Consider the following 22,466-nt stretch of genomic DNA (forward strand, 5'->3'; position numbering starts at 1 on the left):
GACCTACTGTAACAATAGAATCCATAGTTTCATAGACTTTAAAAGAAGCCCCCAAACATGCAAAATCTTATGCAAAACATGACAGAATTTCTACAACCTGCTTAAGCTTTTGTGAGTTGAGGAGCACATCCAAGCACCTGGGTTCAGGAGTCTGGGATGCTGGTCTGTTCTATCACCAGCCTCCTTACCATGCCCGTGATCCCTGGCGAAAAAGCTCCATCCTGTCCCAGAAAAATGCCATTCCTCATAGCAACATACCACTGACCCTGGATTTGGCAAATCCCTCTGAAGGGAGAAGGAGATAAGGCAGCATGGCAAATACTTCTCCAGCTATCTCTAAGGCAAATTATGGAATTTTCTTACACATCAGACATAAGGTTGAGAAAGAAGAAAAGAAGTGGAAAGAAGACTGCTTTGCCTGAAAGGGACACAAGATAGGTAAAGAACATGACCTAAGGAGATGCGCCACACTTAGTTCTAGAAAGCTCATGTGTAGTTTGGGGAAGGTACTGACATTCCTCCTGAAGAAGGCAATGAGGCAGAAATGGCAGAGGGGAATAGTCAGGGTCAAGTCCTAGGGGTCAATTCCGGATGAGCCAGGCACAACTAAGTAAAGGTCTTTCTGGGAAAGCAAGTTGTTTCAAGTTTTAAAACTTGCGTCCTGTCAACAGGGGCCAGGGGCACTGCAAGCTCACGAGGAGGCAGTTACTGACATGCTTACATCACGTGGGGTACCCCACGTTAATTCCCACGGAGCATTCCACGGTACCAGGGCTAGGAGAGCCGCGCAACTTGGCTGAAGCCCTTCCTTCAGGGAAAATTAAACGACTAATGGAGAAAACAAATCCTAATAAAGGGACAGCCTTTAAGATTTGAAAGAACTCAGCAACTGAATTATTTAGCTTGGACAAAAGGCAGTAACTAATAGTCCAGCAGAAGAAAATCTCTCTTTCTGGAATTATCTGAGTTAGCTGCAGTTCTTCTTGCAAGCAGCAGCGTGACTATTATTATCCTTAGCCAATTTCTTCTTTCTATCAAGGATTCTATAATTCTAATGCTGAAACAGTGATCTATGAAGTCATGTGCACTGAAGCCAAAATCACAAAAACCTGTAAGGTTAAATTTTTTTCCTTTTAATTGTAGTCAAGAAATCTATTTCTTGGGAGGAGCAGTCCTCAGGGACACGGGTGTGGGACAGGTGCTGAGACGGGGAAGGACCAGTGTCCTCCAAGATCCCTGCCCACTTCCTCTCTCTCCTCCCACCCCATCTGGGAATTGTTGGTTGTGCTTCTCGGATTCCCAGGGATCTGGCGACACTGATGCCCTCTGCCCACACTGTCCCCAGTCTTGACACTCAGCCCTGAGACTCTCCTCTTCTGAGACATGGCCATGCTGGCTCTCTGACAGCAAGGGGTCTTCTTGCAGAAAGGTGAGGCGCTCTCTAGAGAGGGCAGACCCTTCTCCATCCTGGCCTTTCCCACCCTGCCCAATCTGTCACAGCTACGTTTCTGAAGAAAGGCCTTTCCCAGCTCTAGTTCTCACAAGAATTGGGGTTCAGTGAGGTGGTCATCTAGCTTCTGGGCCTTGATGGGAAGGCAGGGGCTGCCAGAGAAGTACCTGGGAGATGCATGAGGAGGAGGGCATGTCTTTCTCGACTCTGACTCTCCCCTGGTTCTGTCCCTGCATGACCCTGGACCAAGCAGATGCTTCAGGGACAGTGGCTGAGACAGTGGAGACTAAGCAGAAAGCAGCAACGTACATCCCTTGAAGCAGGGGCCACAGTGGGCAGCAGAAAGGATGGCTCCCACGCAGCTGAGACTGCAAACTTACTGCGCTCACCTTCTCCAGGGTCTGCACAAACTGCTCCACCGGGATGGAGCCGCTCAGCAAAGGCTTCAAAACTTTGCAGTCTGGAATGTCCTCGCTCGCCCGCTTTCTCTTCTTACCACTTGTGGGTGGGGCCGGCCTGGGCGGGGGCTAGAGCAGGAGGAGAACATGGATGTCATCCAGAACCTGGAGAGCAGAGGTCAGTGCAGGCCACACGAGAGCCTGAGGGAATCTCTCCTCCCTGACGGAGGCCCCAGGGCCTGGCCTGTGTCATCCGTGGTGTAAAAGTCAGCAGGCATTTTCCTTCAGGGTCTCTATCAGTGGCGGGGGGGGGGGGGGGCGGCATCGGGAGTTCACAGCACAAACAAGCTGATGCTAAACGATCCACACGGCATCAACATCTTATTTGGCAAAGGTATCTTCCCTTTCTCAAGATCCATTTTAATTTTTAATCGATTCAATTCAATATTTTCTAAGTAAATTCTTATAATAATAAACTTCTGGCACTTGCAGGGCTAGCATTAGCAGAGTGGTGAAGGACACTCTTTCTGGCTCTGGAACCTTCAAGAAAATGAAGGTCAGAGAAACTGCCTATAAAATGGTGATAAGAAGAGAATTTTGTGAGGATTAAACAAGACAACGCCTGTGAAGGACCCAGCCCAGCGTCCAGCCCCCTTTAAGCAGCAGCTCTCAGCAGATGATGCAGGGTACAAAGGCAGCCAAGTCCGAATCTGAAAGGAGTCTTTCTAAGGTGGACTGAGCCGAGTGCCCAGACAGCTACAGCACGGGCAGCAAGCTCACCACGACTGGGAGGCACAAAGCGCTGGGCAAAGGCGCCATCTGCCCAGCACGGAGTCGGTTTCCAGGTGCCCAGGCCCTCGGGCCCTGACCGCTTCATGCAGCTGCGATTTGTATTTCCAGGCCTTGTTATATTTCCATATTTCCAGGCCTCGTTCGGGAAGGGGCTGCCCCTGCTCTTTTGAAGTCTCCCCCAGCACCTACCGAGCGCACTGCAGGGTGCTCGGTAAGTGTTAACGACGTGCCCACAGGAGCCCCGGAGTGATGCCGACACAGAGCTGTGAACAGCACTCAGGATGATGTGTGGCCTCATCTCTACGACTAATAGTTTCTCTTCCTTTTTATCCCTCCGAGGCCTGTGGCCAGAGGAGGAAGTAGAAGAATTATACGCAGTGCCCTCTTTGTTTCAAGTCTAATCCCTGAAGTAGTCTGGTCTCTAATTTTTGCTGGTTTGGGAAGCAGCGTCCTGGGGGCTGGTTGGAATGCTGGGACTGGGGCGGGGTTCCCCGTCTGCACAGGCCCCAGAGGCTCCTCCCGGCTTCAGCCCAGCCCTTCCTCCCCTGAGATACCTGAAGAACGTGCTTGTTATCTTTGGTGTGCAGCACAGCCGAGACGGTTGCCAAGGAAATGCCAGGCTTAATCTCCATGGGCACCAGCGAGTCTGCGAGCTGCAGGCAGAGAGGGGGGTTTCAGCCAGACACACTCCAAATCTGGGGGAGGGAGTGCGGCGGCCGTGCTATCCAAAGTTAGGGTTCGGAGGCCACACCGGGCGCAGCTCCACCCTCCATGTGGAGCGCAGGGATGGACGGTGATGCCCAGGGCTCAGCTGACGCCCGAGGCACCGCACAGCGCCGCCAGCCAGGTGAGAAGGCACATCGTCAAGTGTCATGAAGCTGAGCCTTTAGTGATGACCCTTGTTCATTTTATTTTCTTTTGAATTTTTATTTACATCATTACAGTTTACAATGACCAAATCACTTTAAGGAAGAAAGAACTTTTACCGTCTTTTTAAAATAAATTAAAATAAATTTAAAATAAAAAAAATTGAATTTAAAATTAAATAATTTTTAATCAAAAATGTATCACATACATAAATATATATATCTGTCTATCTCAATCTCAATAAAGAAAGGAGGTAAGAGAAGACAGAGAGGAAAAGGGGGTGGTGGTGGGTGAACTGGGCTGAGGAGAGGAAGAGAGCTAACCTGATCCCGAGTTCTGAGATACAGTGTCTCCTGGGGGCTTTTCCTGGAGCCTCCCCAGACTCTCCTGCAGAGGCATCCAGCACAGGCACGTGTCAGCGCATGCTGGGACCCCAGGGTGCTGACCCCTCTGCTGACCCCTTTTGCAAGTCAATCCCCAAATGATGAAATGCCAACACCCTGCCACGGCTCGTCATCGGAACCAACACAACCTCATCCCCATCTCTCAGATGGCTTCCAGACGACTCGAACACTCTTTTATAGTAGCTCTCAGAAACCTCTTAGGGCTTCTCCTTACTCAGAATACATACCAAGTGCTGACTTTTCGTGCAGTCTCTGCCTTCGTCCTCATCGCCTCTCCAGGTGATAGTGTCAGGAAGGACGGACAAGGATGGCAGCATTTGGATTGAATGAGCTCTCTAATTCCTGGGAGCTTGGCTTCTCCCAACAAGGGGATACAGAGCTTTTCCCTGGGGGCCATCCTTCTCCCTAACACCCGAGCTGAAGCGCACCCTCTCTCCTGTGCAACTTCAGAGCCCCCCCCCCCCCCCAGCTACTGGCAGTGACGCGTGATCTCAAGAGGAGCCTAACACTCGGGTTTGGTTGACTCTTGTTCTTACACACACGTAGACCTCGACCTACCCAAGCCTCCTTTACATAAAAACAAAAGTAAATAAATATGTAAGAAACCATTTACGAAACATGAAGATCAATAACAAATGGGTGGAGGAAGCAGCTCAGGATATTTAAAAGGACTGGTAAATGGAATGTGAAGACTGATTCACGAATAAGAAAACACATGGAATAAGCATGGAATGTTCCCACTGAGGAGATGTCAGTATGCTCCAGTCTCCTGGCAATGCCCATCCATGAATATTCTTTTCCTTCCTACACTGCAATTATTCCCATCACAGGTCAGGTTCCTGGCAGAACTTTAAAGTCAAAGAATTGGCTTGGGAGGTCTGGGGACGGCATTACGGGAGGCAAGCAGGTGAGCGTCTCTCCCTGGGCGGTCCTGTGAATGAATTCAGTTTCTAAGGAGACCCTCTGAAGCGGCAGCCCTGCTACAGGGAAGTCTACCCAGAGCCCACAACAACCACAACTCAGCCCAGACAGCCCTGGGAGGAGGCAGCCACTCGCCACCGCGGAAACAGCATTTTCCTATTAGAACAGGCCCACGGAGACCGACATATCAGATCTCGCTCTTTGCACTTATGAGTACAAAGGAGGAGGATGTGTAAGGAAGCTGCAGGGGACATACTTTCATCCGGGGGGGAAGTAAGCATCCTTTAGAGTAGCAGAATCTAAAGGACAGCAACAGATTTTATAACCCTTTCATCTGCCACGTGCATTTCCTAGGAAAACCAGATGGTACTTTAATTCTGTCTTTACATTCTACACATGGACAAAGATTTACGTAAAAGAATGTTTCTGAAAGTGTCATTTATAATACAGAAAAGCAGAAATAATGTCCACCAATAAAGGGACAGTTAAATTATGATACATTTATGACAGAGCATTATACAGCCATTAAGATGCTTTTAAAATATCTTTAATCATGTAATTATTTACTGTTACAAGACTAAGACAGTAGATGAGGTATGACCAACTTCAGACACCGTGCAGACCAGGCAAACACACAAAAATCTGAACAGCAGTTATCTCTGATATTAGGAATAGGACTGATTTTGTTGTCTTTATCCCTTTTTTTCTATTTTCCCAATTTTCTACAATGTATAAATATACTTTTAATTGAAAAGTGAATCTTACGGTAGAGCCATAAAAATAGAAGCAGAGAAGTCAGGGGCCTTAAGCACACAAGAGGCTGTCGGGAGCGCTGGCTCTCGGTGCAGGGCAGGGACATCGAGGTCACCATGATTGTCCTAATAATCTGCCTTTTCCCTTTTCACTTTCATCCTCTCACGAATGTTCACTGGAATTTTCTAGAGGCTACGTGACATGTATTATCACAACAGACTGAAAGCAAAAGGAGACAGGAGAGTCTAACTGTCTTCCACAGGCAGATATTAAAGAGATTTGCAAATATAAAACAGGGCCCCTCTTCTCATTATCTTCTTTATTTTAGAAACATTTTTCATAAAAGATATTTTAGTTATGTTAACATCTAACAAGTTTATATTATTTAAAAATGAATTAATATATCTTTTTTTTTTTTTGCTGAGGAAGATTCACCCTGAGCTAACATCTGTGCCAGTCTTCCTCTATTTTGTGTGTAGGATGCCACCACAGCATGGCCGCTGATGAGTGGTGTAGGTCTGCACCTGGGAACTGAACCTGGGCCGCAGAATCAGACATGCCAAACTTAACTACTAGTCTGTGGGGCCAGCCCCAATAAATATTTTTAAAATGTCTTAGTTTTACTTTCTAATATAGCAAATATCAAAAGATATAACCCACATAAACAAAAGTTCTTTGGAATTCTAATTTTCAAGAAGTCTTGAGACCAAAAAGTTTGAGGACATGTTCAAGCTGTATTAAGAGGCAAAAGGAAGCCAGAAGTAGCTTCCTGCAGAGTTTTCTATGCTGTCACTGTGGGAGCTGGGCCATCTGACTCTTGCTGCCTTACCCGCTGACCAGTCACTCATGCACAATATGCCCCAACTGTCCACACGTACAATACGCATACTAATGGTAATCCAGTTTAACATTTCTTAGTTTTGGTTACTCTTATCTCTTCCATCTATCTCTGAATTTGGTGAAACTTGACCCTTGCTCATAAATGAGGTCCAGGAAGGATGAGAAAATCCACAACCCTAAAGTGGTTACGGACAGAGCATCAGCATTTCTGTTCTCCAAGGCCGTGGCCTCCTGGACCACACACTACGTGTTAATATAGGCAGCAGTCCAGCAGTCCTGATGTTAACAGCTATTACTTCATTACTTGAAAAATGAGAAGGCTCTGAAAACCCCACCTGTCTTCCCAGTTACTTGCTTAAGGGTCTGTGTTCTTTGGTTCATCCATATTTGACACAAACCCAAAAGAAAGCCACCTCTGAGACGGTCTTCTTCCAGAGACTCAAGTGGAAAACCCAAGTTTAACCATGAGAAAGAGAATAGCTCACCTCGGGCATGATTTCAATCTTTTCAAACAGACGCTTGAAGGGCAAGGCGAGGACCTCGGCCCGCCGATAGGACATGGCAGGCGGCTGGCAGTCAATCATCAGGTCCATCCTGTGGGACTGCGCTGGAGGTGGCTGGGTGTACTGCTCAGGACAGACCACGTGGAGGGGCTGAGGAGCCAAGAGGACAGGGACAGGGTGAAGAGAGAAGGAAGAAACGAGAGGAGCCTCTTCCAAAGGCAGCCCATTCCTTATCTAACTTTATCTTCATGGACGCTCAGGCTCACCACGTTCAGGCCATTTTGAACTCTCATCCTTTCAAATCCAAGTAACCAGTGGGAGCAGAGATGAGCGCAGTGGGAGAAAGAAGAATAAAAATTTCAGGACAAACCCCTGAACTGCCAGCCATGTTGACGAGCAAGGGATTTACTGCCTCAGTTTGCATTTGTTTTTATTTTTTCAGTATATTTAAGTCACTTTGATGGTGACTTCTGGGGGTCTACACCCCACTGGTCTCTAAGCCCCCTGAGGGCACAGTCGTCTTGCCACACCATCATCGACTGCTACAGCTACTGGCTGATTAGCAGGAACTGACTTTTTGTGCTAGTTTGGTGTTCTGGGGTTGGGTTTTTTCTGGTATCTATCTCTCTGCAGGTCCACTGGTGTTACAGTGGATGGTGGTTAGGTCACATACTCAAGTGTGTATGACAGACTGAATCAGACAGAATTGTTTTTGCAAAAAGTCGCTTTTTGTTATCTTCAGAGAAAAAAATTAGTAAACCAATGTCTACTTTCGACAAACACCATCCAATTGCACACTGCTCCTGGCAGCCCACAGGGTCATTGTATTGTCACTGCTCTTGAGTTTGGAGCAAGCCTCGAGTCCCTGGAAGCATTTCCAACAGCACTTGTTCTTTAGGGCTAATTCCTCTCTTCTGCAAACTGCCTTTGTTCTTCTTCCTGGCCCAGCTAGTATCTTATAACTGTCTCAGAGCCATCCCACGCTGCAGTCACAGCCTGAAGACGTCCCCCAGGTTTTCCTCTCCTATAGTGGGGACCAGGTGGCCTCCAGTTTCCAATATTAGCACACAAGCCAGGGGCCTGAGGAGTATACTGCGGGTGTAGGGACTGAGGTGTGAAGTTATTAGTAATGAAAACAAGCTCTTAATGGTCTCTTTCAGCATGTTGATGTGTACACAGTGGGGTATCAGATCACCCCACTAGGCCGACAGTTGGTTAACTGCTCTAATCGTGTCTAGAAAAAACCCACATTCTTTCTTCGCAGGGCCAGCAAGTGTGTGAGCCCCACAATCCACTATTGCTACAGTCCTGAGGTTCTCCAGCTTTCTCTGTTTCTAGTGACCCTTCCTTAGAGTTCTGTGTCAGCACCTCTCATCCTGAGGTCAAAGGTTGTGTGAAGAGGAAGCGAACTTCTGATCCAGGCCAAGAAATGAAGGGAGCTAATCACCCCACGCTAAACGGCTAGGTGAAGGGACAAGAAGCGTAGGGCACCTCGGCGCTCACGTAAGGTCCTGGAAACACTGAGGGGATGGGAAATCAAACTCTTCCTCGGGCCTGTGCTCAGCTTCTTCCTTGCCAATTCCCATCAGCCTCCCCCACCCCTGAGTGCCACAACACACGCCACCCGAGTGGTAATGCGCCCAGGGCAGTGGTTTTTATTGCCTGCGTTCCCTCCACATTCTCCTTCTGTGCAGACATGCTTCCTTTCCCTACCACTTTAGCCCAAGGGCATCTTCCCCTTCTCTATGGCAGAAAATGCAAAATGAAAAATAAACTAACAAACAAAAGCAAACCCAAACAAATCTCTAACAAAAGGCAAAACGACAGTTTGTGGGACTAACCCACACGTGCAATAAGGGCCCAATACATGTGTCAGCTAAGTTCAACTGTCTTTCAGCTTGATGAATATATTTCTAGAATGACTTTTTTTGGGGGTGGTGGTGGGGCAATTTGCTTTTAATTGGACACAGATGGTCCTCATCAAAAATAATAGACTGTTTATGCTTTCTTTTCCTTCCACTTTTGATTTCTTTAGAATGGAAACTTCTTTCACTACTTTGAAGACTAAAGGGTAACCAGCACACGTCCCAGTACTCTGCAGATGCTTGAGAAGTAAGGACAAGAAATGAAGCTAGATACCCCCCTCGCACCACAGACACACAAACACACAGAGGGGACAGGACCACGGAAGACACAAGCGTTTCCCTTCTTACCTGTACTTCTTTAAGCAGCTTTGACACCTGGATGAAATTCAGTCGTGTATCAATGGGGCAGTATATGCATTTCATGGCCAAGGGCTGGTAGGGAGCCAGAGCTTCCAGGTATGAGAAGTCAGGTTCTAAGGAGAGCACAAAAAAGAAAATTTAAAATGTCGGCAACAGAGAGCTGCCAAGCGAGGTGGTGGCTGGTGTGGTCAAGGCCAAGCAGATGGCTGGCAGGGCTGGGAGGGTGAGCCAGTGAGTGAGTGCACTGAGGGTGACGGGAGCCAGGTTCCCTATCGTTGGAGAGATGAGTTAGTTACAGTAAGGACAGGGAGAGGCTGGAATGAATGCTAAGGATGGATGTGGAGTTGGAGGTCTGGGTGTGAGCTCGAGGTTTAACATAGAGAGAAGGATGAGATTGGATATGTAAATAAATGAGGGAGAAGGGAAAGCTCTTCTTTGCAACAAAATGCTAACCAATAAGAAATGTAAAAGAAATGATGAAATTAAGAAAATGTATCGCCATTTGGCAACTGTCACAGTAATACTTTATTTAGACCAGAATTATCAATAGATGCTAAAAACATTAGATAAAAATTTGGGGAAGATTGGATATGTACATAGTCTCAAAGTGTCCCCCCCACAAGATACTGATTCAATACAAAGACAGTGGCTTCCGTCAGTGTGGAGAAAGCTGGGGGAGACACTCGAATCAAGCGCTCAACGTTAACACCCGGTATGAGGCAAATCACATGTCACCTGTGTGACAGCATGCACCGAGAAGAAAGAAAAGGACCTTGAGCCCATGTCAACAAAATGCTTCTGCTGAGACTGTTGTACTCCTCTCAGCAAAGCCCAGCACATCACGACCGGGAACCATCCTCGCCGTGACGGCCGGTCTGTTCTCTCAAGAGCCCTCACTGGGGCCTACTTGGCTGGGATTGTTTTCTCCACTGGAGGATGCTGCCCACCTTGAGCCAAAAGAGCTGGCTCACTGCTGGTGTAGAAAACAATACTTAGACTCCCAGCACGGTCTGTGCCCTCACGTGGTCACCAGCTTCTCACAGCCCTCAGGCTGACACTCACCTGTCACACTAACTTATCCGGTGTCTTCAGGATCACTGAGAGAACCTCCAGATTTTTAAATTACCACCCCTCCAGTGGATCCTGTTTCCCTAAGAAGAACACCCAGAAGCCCCCAAGTGAGGCCAGCCCGAGCCGCCTGGGAGGGCTAACTGACTCCTTTTGTACGTGTCCTGTGAGAGCCATAGTTCTCACAGCTGTTGTAATACAATCGGAAAAAGTGGTCCCAAACTTACCTCTGACACTAGCAGACATCATAAATGACATGACTTGTGCTCTGGAAGCCCAATAAACCAGTTTAAATTTAAATTCATTACCCAGATCTGTCCATGGACAATTACACAGCCCCCAATTTCTTCTTAGCTGGCTAAAGGAAAATTTATGTCATAGTGAACACTTGTTACTGTACCTATGTAAATACTGGGCCCACTGTCACATCAGAGTCAACATCTCCTCAGAAAGAACAGGAGAGACCACCCTTAGTCCTACTACAGGCAATGTTCTCTGGACGATCTCCTGCTTAGCAAAACTTGGCAATGGTGAGGTTCTGGGTATCATGCATTGTCTTGTGGCCGAATTTCCTCTGCTTTTGCCCAAAAGGGGGCCTGGGAAAGAGAAGAGCAGCCCCTGACAGATGCTTTTCTGAGCTCTCCTGGCACTTTCTTCTAGGCCTTGGTGTTAGTAAGAGCTGGCCTGGTGCTCATGGCTAGGCCATGGTGTTCTCCTGTTGGATATAAACAATTTCCCAGAACACCAACATCAGATAAGGCCACTCACTGACCATGATGGATCAAGACTAAAACAAGACCCCTCTGTAATCATGCCTGAACACAAAACCACAACACTGTCCAAACCACAAAACAAGCAAACATTACCCTATCCTGGCTCTGTTCTTCCTGCCTTCTAGATAAGAATGATAAAGATACCCAAAGGCCCAGTGGCCTAGTGGTTTAATTTGGTGTACTCCACTTCGGCAGCCCGGGTTCAGTTCTCAGGCTACCTACACCACTTGTCTGTCAGTGGCCATGCTGTGGTGGTGGCTGACAAAAAAAAGAGGAAGATGGCAGTGGATGTTAGCTTAGGGTGAATATTGCTTAGCAAAAAAAAAAGAAAAAGAAAAAAAAGCTACCCACTCATAGACCTATTCTTGCTCCCTGCCCGTTCTCGATCCAGAGCAACGTCCCATATCTGTGGACCCACCTCAAAATCACCAAGCAGGAGCCCAAATCCACAAGAAGTTCTTTCTAACCTTCTCTGAGATGCCTCACGCTTCCCCATGGAGTGCGTTCTCCCTCACTGCACTGAGTCAATAAACCCAACTTTGTTCCACCGCTGGTTGTTCCTGGTGGCCTCTGGCTGGAGGGCGCCGGTACTCCTCACAAGCAGGCTGAGCAGAGGGAAAGGCCCCAGTGTTCCTGACCCTGAACTTTGGGCATAACTAGGCTCTACTCCATTCCTTGAGTCTTAAAAGTAATTAGACAACTCTAAGAAGTTAACTGATACTTTCTCAATAGCCTTTATGTGCCAGGCACTGTACGAAGTGCTTTCTTATGTCGCTAAATGCACAGAGCTGTCCAAGGAGGAGCCGTTAATTATCCCACTTTCCCATGAGGAAAGTGAGGCTCAGAGAGGTGAGTAACTTCACTTAGGTTACAGGAAATTGGACCAGATTTTAGATCAAGGTTTTCCACTTCATTGCCCATAAGGTTGCCAAACCCCAAGGCTGAATGAAGACCTTAAATTGATAAAATAATACAGTGATTCAGTAAAACCCCTCCTTAACCTCCTTAAAGGATCTGTTTTACTCTGAGGGGTTCATGTCCAGAAGAAAAGCTGCAAGCCAGAGTAAACTACAACCGAAGGAGAAAGATCCATCTCAGTAAATAATTCCTGAAGGGGGTGAACAAGACCGGTACTAGCATCATCGCGGTTCTTGCAAGAGCTTGCAAACCCTATCCAAAGCAGCTCGGCAGAGACCTGCCTCAGGGAAAGCTACAGGATCAGCTGTAAAAGCTTTCTCCAGTACTCAGTTGTCTCACGGCACATTTTGCTTTCCTCTCTTAACCTTGTGGTTTCTTTATCCTTTGGTATTTACGATAGAAGAGGGTTCACATTCATGCCTTCCTGTCAGATTCTTCCCTGGGTCTCCACCTGGTCAGTGCATTCGGGGAAGGTCCCGGTGGAAGGGGCAGGGTTCTGTTTGTGTGTTTACATACCTGTGAATATGACAGTGTTGAGACTAGATTTTCCCCAGAGCTCCATGAAATGAACCACGTCCCCAAACCGGAGGGAAGGGTGCCCGGTGAACACCACACACGGCTGCCTGAAGTCGTTGCTGAAGTCTCCATGGATGCTGGGGTAGTGCCTCAGCTTGTTGGTCTGAATGAGCTAGAACACACGTGAAAAGCACACAAAGAGATGTGAGCCCGCCTAGGCGGAAGGAGGATCACAGCACGGGAGGGGGAGCAGAACGAAATTAAAAATACAGACAAATCTTACTAAAATTAGACAAAGATCCCGATTTTTTACCTACAATGTGACTTACTCAACAGATGGGCCCTTTGGTGACATGTTAACACACTTAATGGAAACTTTTCTTCAGGTTGTCAGGGCCTGATTTCGTTTAACTCTTTCTTTATAGCTTCCTGACACTCTGAGCCGGGGCCCCAGAAATCTAGTATCGGTCCTTGTTTGAGGTGTAAGTAACTTTGCCAAAATGTGTGAATCACCAAGTTCTGTCAACAATAAACACCTCACACAAGAAAAATTGTTTACTAGCACAAGACCTCCTCTTAAGAAGGTGTAGCTGTGTTCAGTTACTGTGGCAACTTAGTAAAGACAGAGAACAAACTGGCTTTCAGAAATTTGGGAACTGTGATGCCCTCATGACAGAGAGCTGTAGTAAGAAGCAGGCCATGCACAGCCTCATGCCTCTCAAAAGTGTTTGTTTTGAACCAAAAAGGTCTCCTTCCAGCAGAACACTTGATAATACTCTCTCAGCCTCAGGCCCGACCCAAGGCAACATCACATACAGTCACAACCACTGAGGGCATTTTCTGACACTGCTCACAAGTTCTGCCTGCTGCCTTGGCCCCGCCCTCACCTTCCCACTCTAGCACCAAAAGGTCAGGCGACAAACATCCAGACTTCAGAGACCCCAAATACAACTAGGCCAAAGGGAGTATTGCCCTGAGATGCTGTTTGATGGATAAAGAAACAGTGTGTGATACGGCTTAATCCTGAAGTAACCCATAATACGAGGGAGCCCAGTCAACAACTCCAAGTCCAACTCAAGTCACCCAATAGTGAGAATGGAGCCAGAATAGGGCAGTCCCCAAATGGAAGCCAAACTCTTCACTCTGAACATTTAATCTTTAATTCAGGAAGACTGTTTTTATTAGCAACATTGCAAATACTACTCTGGAGATCTTAATCAGGTGTCACATGCTTAGATGGGATATGAATAGTAAAGATGGAACAAACATTGACTTCCCACTTTCCTTCCAAGTTATATACAAATAAACTGACCTTCTTTTATAATCTATCTGGCCCAAATCATCACTTGCCCCAGTTAAATGGGTGAGCAGCTGTCTCAAAGGCTAAGGCTACTGTATGCACAGATGTCAGGGAGATGAATGGGGTTCTAAGAAGAGCAGCAGGTCTCTGCACACAACTGAAGTCACTTTTTAGGCATTACCTACAGTTCCTGCAGTTCTCCTGATCAATGCATAGAAACTAAGATAAGGGCCTCTCTCTTTCTGCCAATTGGACCTACCTCTCCACCTGACTTATGACACTTGACCATCCAGAATTACCTCTGCACTGATGTAAGGTTCAAACTGTATAGGCAATGAAGCTGTAGGACAGGAATTCCCTAAAGTAATTTTTCATCAGTTCTAAGGGCAGAACCGTATTTTCTCATGGGAACTGGTCACAATACCAAGCGTCAACTCCATAATGCCCTAATCTTGACAAGTGCAGTTCAGGAACCCTGATTATACAACTGCGGTCTTTTCACATTCCTAACTGTAAATGGGACAAAGGTCATCCATGGCATATGTGTGTTACCCTAAGAATGCGGTACGACTCTTAGAAAAGAAGTTCTAAAGAAAGCCTAATTGTTACTAGGGGAGAGGAAAAGAGACTTTCAGTGGCAAAGTCCACCACAAAATATGTTTTGCTACACTTACTTCTGTGACATTATTACATTTCTAGTCTGAATTTCACTGTGGCAATGACAGAGCTTGCAAAAACCTTGGCTGCTGTAACAGAGCGTGAGGACTGAAAAAACAACTTTCTCAAAGCATTCCACTTGACATTGTGGTTCATAAAAGACCTGTCCTTTGGATTAAGAAGACAGCAGTCAAATTTAAAATAATTAGCAGTACATTTGTTGCAATTTACTCTATGAGTCAAATAGTTAACTGTAAAACAAATAAATCAACCAAACCCTAGACATATGTATCAGCACAGAAATCCCTAGCTTGGTGACATTTTAATAAACACTTCCATATTCCTATATACACATCAAGTAACAGCACTGCCAGCTCCTCAGAAATCCCCCTTTGTCCCCTTCCAATTACTACTGCCCCCACCCCTACCTCCAGGATAATCACTATCCTGGCTTCCGATACCACAGACTAGTTTTGTGTGTTTTTGAACTTTTATATAAATAAAATCACACCGTATCTACTCTCTTATCTGGCTTCTTTCACTCACGTTATATTTGTGAAATTTATCTACACTGTTGCATGCAATCAGAGTTCCTGTTCTCATTGATGTATGGTATTCCATGGTGCGAATATACCACGATATCCATTAAAGTGTCATGGGCATTTGGGCACACTTCAGCACCATTACCAAGAATGCTCTGAAGATTTTTGTGCGAGTCTTGTGGTGACATACCTACACATTTCTGTTTGGTGCAGACTTCAGGAACAATACTGCTGAGGCAGAGAGTATGTTATATGTTCAGCTTTAGCAGCTACTGCCAGTTTCCTCAAGTGGTTATGCCAATTTAAACATCCTTTTTTTGGTTTTAATATAACAAAAAATTCAGACTAATGCAATTGTCTGATAGTAAGAGAATGGTCAAAAATACCATAATATGTTCATATGATAGCTATGGAATATTAGGCAGCAATATAATGATACGAGGCACACAGAAAAATGTCCATGATACACTGTTTGGTGCAAAAAACAATGCAAACAAAACTGGGTATGTGGCTATATAAAAACACTCATCAGTTCTGTGAGGGAAGGGGGATTTTTCTCTTGTTTTAAATTGAAGCATAATTGACATATAACATTATATTAGTTTCAGGTGTATTGCATGATTCGATATTTGTATATACTGCAAAATGATCACCACAATAAGTCTAGTTAACGTCTCTCACTACACAGTTACAAAATTTATTTTTCTTGTGATAAGAACTTTTAAGATCTAGTCTCTTAGCAACTTTCAAATAGGCAATACATTATATCTCTATGATTTATTTATTTTATAACTAGAAGTTTGTACCTTTTGACTCTATTTTCTAAACTGAAATGTTATTATTTTCATCATTAAAATTTACCTCTATGATCAACACAACTAACTGGAAAGAAGACCTTGACAATGAATAAATCTGTTATGCAAAAGAGTTAGTAGTCGATATTAGATAAAACCGCTCCGCCAGTCAACAGAAAGATATTAGATAAAATCTCTCAGCAGTCAGTAGAACAGTGGTAGGTCATGAACTGTACAAACGCACTGGTAATATAATGTGTTAATAAGAGAAAGTAACAAATGTTGAGTTAGAGTACTTCACTGTCATCTCACGTGGGAAACAAAGGGCTATGCGAATTTACATAAGGAATTTTTTTATCTGGTGACCTGCTATCTCCAACCACATCCATTTATCAACATTTCTTTCTTGCTCTGACCCAATAATTCCATTTTCTTACCTCTGCATGGGGAAAAGGTGGTTCTGGGAGATACACCTTAGTCTGTTTGTTGTGACAAAGCCTTTTAAAGAGGAAGAACAACCAGCATGTTAGGCAGGGCACACATGGTCACTTGCTGCCATCTAGTGGTAGCAGTACAGATACTAAATCCTAAAGTTTATTAAGATTTTTCTGCCAGAGAATCTCACTGTGAATGAAAACCAGCATCTACAGAGTATTCAGGATTTAAGTCTCCTGTAAGCATTTTTTTTAACCTTTAAAACTCCTCAATACATTTTTTTCTTAAAAAATAATCTTGTTATTTTGGAGTAATTTTAGGCTTACAGAAAAGTTGCAAAGACAGTACAGAGTTCCTGTGTACCCTTCAGCCAGTGTCCCCTAATGTTAACATCTTATATAGCCGTGATACTAAGAAACTAATATAAGTACATTACAACTGATTAAATTTCAGACTTTAGTTGTATTTCACCAGTTTTTCCACTAAGGTCCTTTTTCTGTTCCAGGATCCAATCCGGGCTACCATATTGCATTAGCTGCGATCAATTTTGAGGAGAAAGTGATAGCCCTTCCTCAGAGACACAACTTTCTGTTTTGCACGCCCACTAAGCAGCACTGGTAACTCAATTGGAGAGCAACTACCTGTCTCAATCTAGACTCTGTGGATGTCTTAGGTAGTCTATGTTTTAAAACACATCACTTTATATCCATTTTGGAGGAAGATGTAAATATGGAAGATATTTATGGAGGGTTACTTTACAGTATCTAAACAGACACTAGTACTGTCTTTATTTCAAACTCAGGTGGAGAGACAAATATAATTTAAAAGTTATAATATAATTTAAAAGTTATTTAGATTGTTGCAAAGGATATTATGCTACATTAATTAGCATCAATATATAAAACTAAAATACTTGTCAAAAAAATCAAAAACCTAACTGCAATGTAGTATCCTGGACTGGATCCTGGAATAGGAAACACATTAGTAGAAGAGCTAGCGCAATCTGAATGAGACTGGAGCTCAGCTAACAACGTGCTGACGTTCATTTCTTAGTTTTGACATTCGCGTACGGCCACGTAGATGTTAACACTGGGGAAACTAAGTGGAAGTATATGGGAGCTCTCTGTGGCATCTCTGTAACTTTTCTGTAAACCTAAAATTATTCCAAGGTAACGATTTTTTTAAAAAACAAAATCAAAGACAAAATTCAAAAAGTACCAAAATGGGAAAAAATGTCTGCAGAAATACAACAGAGCTGGGTTCAAATACACAAGAAAAGTATAACACTTCTAATAAGTAAATGGGCAAAAAGGGAACAATTTACAGAAGACATAAAGATCTTTCTGGAAAGCAATCTAGATTTGTATAATGAACATTAAAACATATTTATACCCTTTGTTCCAGTAATTCCACTTTCAGTAATTACCTAAAGCAAAAGCTGTAGTCATATATACAAAGAATGATATTAATTGAAGATTGCTAAAAGGAGAAAAATTGGGAAAAGCCTGTCCGTCCAATAATAAGATAACAGTTAAATAAATTACACCATACACAAATAATGTACAAATGATGTAATAATGCAGTCATGCAAAAGTTATATTCTCAAAGATTTCATAATGCTCTAATCTAATGTTAACATTTTTAAAAGCAGGATCCAAAATCAAATATTCAGTATGAGCCCTACATGGAAAGAAGAAATCATTAGAATGCTGACAGTGACATCATTTCTGGACAGAGGGCTTATGGGTTCAGTTTTCTTACTGTTTTCTGTAAGTTTTTTTTTTTTTTTAATAGTAAACATGTATTATACATATATTAGAAACTAACAGATATCAAATAATGGAAACACCAAAACAACCCACTCTCATTTTAGCAGTCCTGAATTCTATCCGATCAGATATTCTGACGATAAGAATAGTGTGTAATGGGTGAAGAGTGGACTTGAAGAGCACACACAAGCTAGGACACCATCCACAGGGGCCCACAGGGCTGGGCCCGGGAATTTGCTTTCTCAATATTCTTACTGAGGATCTGGATGAAGAAACTCAGAACATGCTGATTAAATGTGCACATTATACTTAAGGTGGACTACTAATTATTCAAGATTACTTTCCTATGTTGGGGGGGAAAAGACCCAATGCAAAGGATAAAATTCAGTGGGTACCAATTAAAGTGACAGTTCTACAGACAAACATAAATAATATGCACATGGGATGGACAAGCCTGTCTGAATCTAAATACAGTTATGTGCATAACGATGTTTTGGTCAACGACGGACCACATACACGATGGTGGTCCCATAAGATTAGTACCATACGGCTTAGGTGTGTGGTAGGCTATACCATCTAGGCTTGTGTAAATACACTCTATGATGTTCACACAATGACGAAATTGCCTAATCATGCATTTGTCCGAATGTGTCCCCATCGTTAAGCGACTCATGATTGTACAGAAAAAAAAAAATCTTGACCACAATTCAAAGGGGAAGAAAAAATGTCCTTAAAAAAGTGTGCGGGGGGGCAACATATGGGATATGTTATGACAGAATGATGTACAAATTCCCTTTACATCCTAATTAGAAACTTAGTAGAATGTTGTGTCCATTAGGCTCCCAAACCACGGAAAGGGATTAAACACACCCTATACGGGTGTGCGCCGGCCCCATTCTAAGGCTTGATTAGGTCTACTGTAAAAGTTAGTCTCTTTCCCCCGTCCCTCCCTTTCTTTGGCCAGGTGAGTTAGAGTCAAACATGCACCTAAATAATCCTAAAAAGGTTCATGGACTTCATATTGTGTAATAATTTACCCGCCCTAGGATTTGATCAAACAATTTCCTGCTATGATACAACAATTTTGTCAAATATCATGCCATTGAAACGAGAAAAATAATATAGTTTTTCCTATCAGATTTGGTATTATAAACGTTAGACAATGTGAGCTTGTGCTTTAAAATTTGTTTAGCTTTTAGAATACAACTTAGCTTTGTAACAGGCAGAGAGGACAGCATGTGAGAAGATAAATGTAAACATTTTTGTTACTGATTTTGAAAGTGCTAGCTAAGTTAAGTCTTTATCTTTCCTCCTTTCCTCCTTCATAACTATTCTTCTCAACTCTAGCAATATAACTGATTTGGCTTTCATTAATACAATCTTTATCTCACAGACACGGAAAAACAACAAAATGAAAGTTTCATAGTAATGTCAGAAAAAAACAGGATCATTTCTATTCTAACTGCTTGAATGTGCTGAATCAGACAGAAGTTGTAGAGAAAAACACAGACATACCACTCAGCAAAAATCTGAGAAAACTCAAGTGAACTGTTAGCCACAGGGGAGATGAAGTAGAAAGGGATGTTGGAGAGGCCGGCCGAGTCGATGTATTGATACAGGCATTCCAAGAGGTCGTAGATCACTCCAGAAGGGTAGCAGGGGACCAACACGTTCCCTCCATTCCGGACTGTCAGCGCTAGAAAAGTTAAAGCCAGAAGGAAAACAAGAGTATCAAAAGAACAGTTTTATAAAGGTAGAGTGGAACTTTTAAAATAATATTTGGATTTCTTTCATTTCCCTACTTCTGTTTGTACTGTTCACTTCACCTGCTTCTTTTGAACAACAGCATCAGAGTGGGAGAATCCAGAGGCTGACAATCGGCTGAGTTTTTAATTGATGTCTCAGTTCCTGGGAATAGGGTGTGCCATTAAGGGTGTGGGTTTCAAAGGTTACCAATGGCAGCCAGGGTCAGGACAGACCCTCTAAGCTCCTTCTCCTTTTAGTTCCTGCTCAAAACTTTGCTGGGTCTGTCTCTGTGAAGTCTCTGACCATTGCTGAATGACCTCTAAGGAAACAGGCCAAGTTTTTTTAAGATTGGCACCTGAGCTAACATTTGTTGCCAATCTTTCTTTTTTTTTCTCTTCCTCTGCTCTCCAAAGCCCCACAGTAGATAGATGTATATTCCAGTTGTAGGCCCTTCTGGTTGTGCTATGTGGGACGCCACCTCAGCATGGCTTGATGAGTGGTGCCATGTCTGTGCCCAGGATCCAAACCAGCGAAACCCTGGGCCACCTAAGTGGAACACTAGAACTTAACCACTCAGCCACGGGGCCAGCCCTGGCCAAGTTTTTCCATTTGACTCAGTTTAGTGGCATTTTCTTTCATTAAAGTTTTGTCTGTAAGAAAATCCTCCATATTTTAAATACTCAAAATAAATTATCAAACGAGGAATTACAAATATAAGTTTAGTCATATTAGAAGTTCTAACTGGCTTATAAAAAAAAATCTGAGTGCCCCCTCAAGTTTATTTTTTGTATGGTTTTTGAAACAAACTGAAACAAGCAGCTTTTGGGTATACAACTTGAAATCTCTAATGCCTTTTATCCTCCTCTGTTCCAAACTCTGACATCCAGGTTCACCTAGATGCTGTACTGTAAGTGAGCATAAGTGAGGCCATCTTGTTATGCTTCAGCCCCTCCTCTGTGTGACTACTGACTGCTCTGCACATACTCTGAAAAATTCAGATGCTCTCCTAATTTATGGTTTCATACTTATGTATGTACTCCCCGATAGCTTGATAATTTAAAACTTTGTTCTATGAGTTTCTCTCCAGAACAGACTGACCATAGGCAGGAAACACACCTACAAGGTATCCACCACAGCGGATAGAAGAATGGAACAATAAAAGACCCTGGAGTCTGTCATGCCTGGAGAAAACCCCCTCCTTACTGCCCGTTTTCCCTATACAACTGCCCCAAGATTCTGCAATCCTTGAAGATGGGTTTTTGAGACATTAGTCACCCGTCTTCCACTTTGCTGGCTATCTAATTAAACTTCCTTTCTTGACCTCTAACTTGTGATTAACTGGCTCAGATCTCGGCAGGCAGAGGGAGCCCACTGCTCGGTATCATACTTCGAGTACCGGCTGACTCACTATCACCAGGGTGCGGTACTGTGGAAAAAGACAAAACCAGTGGTGAGGGCTCACGAGGTCTGGCACTAGTCCTGCCTTCGCCACAAGCTACCGGGCCTCAGGTGAGCCTCTGCAACCTGGCCGGCCTCAGCTGCTTTACTGGTTATATGAGAGGAATGAACTACATGAGTGGCTTTCAAGCTTTAGTTTGAGTGAAAATTGCCAGGGAGCGTGCTGAAAACACAGCTTTGCTTCTGGGCCTCTCCCCTCTCCAGAGTCTGACTTATTAGGTCTGTGGTAAGGCCCTCAAATTTCCACTTTTAATAAGTGGCCTCACTGATCTTGAGGCAAGTAGTTAGTGGACCTCAGTTTGAGAAACAGTGGCTTAGATGTGAGGTCCCTTTCAGACCTAAAGTTCTTTGAGTCTAAGATTCTAGATTATAAACAAACATACAAACAAAAGATTCCATTTGAGACTAGTCCAATAATTTTTCCAGGGTAAGAATAAATTACCTTGGGCTTAATAACAGCAAAGAACAAAAAAAGCTGATGACTATCGGCATGGCCAAGTGAAATTTCAAAGGAGAGTGCTTTCTGTGTAAACGTAAGACGACGACTGTTTCTCTTCCCCAGAGCAGAGGTAATGTCACTTACACTTGCCAGGGGTGCAGGGTCTGAGCTCACTAACTCCTGTTTGGTAACCGTTCTCAACTGAATGTTTGCGTTCCCCCCCAAATTTACATGTTGAAGCCCTAACTCCCTATGTGATGGTATCAGGAGATGGGGCCTTTGGGAGGTAGCTAGATTTAGATGAAGGTGGAGCCCCCATGACGGGATTAGCGCCCTCAGAAGAAGAGGAAGAGACACCAGAGCTGCTTCTCTCCGCTATGTGAGGATACAACAAGAAGGCGGCCATTTCTAAGCCAGGAAGAGGGTCCTCACCTGGACAAGCTCATCTCAGACTTGTCAGCCTCCTGAACTGTGAGAATAAATGTCTGTCGTTTAAGCCACCCAGTTTATGGTATTTTGTTATAGCAGCCCAAACTAAGACAGTAACCAACCTACACGATTCTAAAAGAAAGGCAGGATTTTTAGATTTTTATTGACAATTACATCCAAAGAAAAATAAATTTCTTCCAGGTAGGAAACACCCCACAAGTTTCTGAATTTAGTCTTCCCTCAAAAGAAGAAAAAAATAACATCAACCAATTATTACTGGGGGAAAAATACAGCTCTTCAGGGTATCACTGTTGTGAATTCAAAGTATACAGTCTTTTCTGTGCTATTATTTGCAAAGCAAAGACGTGATTCTAACCTTCTTTGACAACTGCCACCCTCTAAGTACCCTTGCTCGGCCACCAAATCTCACCTAAAAGCAAGGAGATTAAACAAGAATTTTCTGTATAAA

At 43.9% G+C, this 22,466-nt stretch overlaps 1 protein-coding gene across 6 annotated transcripts in view; it reads right to left on the reverse strand.

Moving 5' to 3' along the window:
- The window catches only part of INTS9 (integrator complex subunit 9), a 104,456-nt gene that overhangs the window by 931 nt on the left and 81,059 nt on the right, over window positions 1-22,466 (reverse strand). For 4 of the 6 annotated variants that reach the window (XM_001493351.7, XM_014737801.3, XM_023636231.2 and 1 more), the window contains 7 exons: window positions 19,441-19,621; window positions 16,159-16,219; window positions 12,429-12,600; window positions 9,142-9,266; window positions 6,911-7,078; window positions 3,195-3,293; window positions 1,840-1,977 (listed from right to left, as the gene is read on the reverse strand). In XM_001493351.7, the coding sequence (XP_001493401.3) occupies window positions 1,840-1,977; window positions 3,195-3,293; window positions 6,911-7,078; window positions 9,142-9,266; window positions 12,429-12,600; window positions 16,159-16,219; window positions 19,441-19,621 (944 nt within the window). Of the gene's footprint in view, window positions 1-1,830; window positions 1,978-3,194; window positions 3,294-6,910; window positions 7,079-9,141; window positions 9,267-12,428; window positions 12,601-16,158; window positions 16,220-19,440; window positions 19,622-22,466 lie in introns of all 6 variants that reach the window. The other 2 variants (XM_014737802.3, XM_070261282.1) reach the window with 1 other exon arrangement.

This window comes from Equus caballus, chromosome 2, assembly GCF_041296265.1.
Source record: "Equus caballus isolate H_3958 breed thoroughbred chromosome 2, TB-T2T, whole genome shotgun sequence".
In the NCBI taxonomy this organism is placed as follows: domain Eukaryota; kingdom Metazoa; phylum Chordata; class Mammalia; order Perissodactyla; family Equidae; genus Equus; species Equus caballus.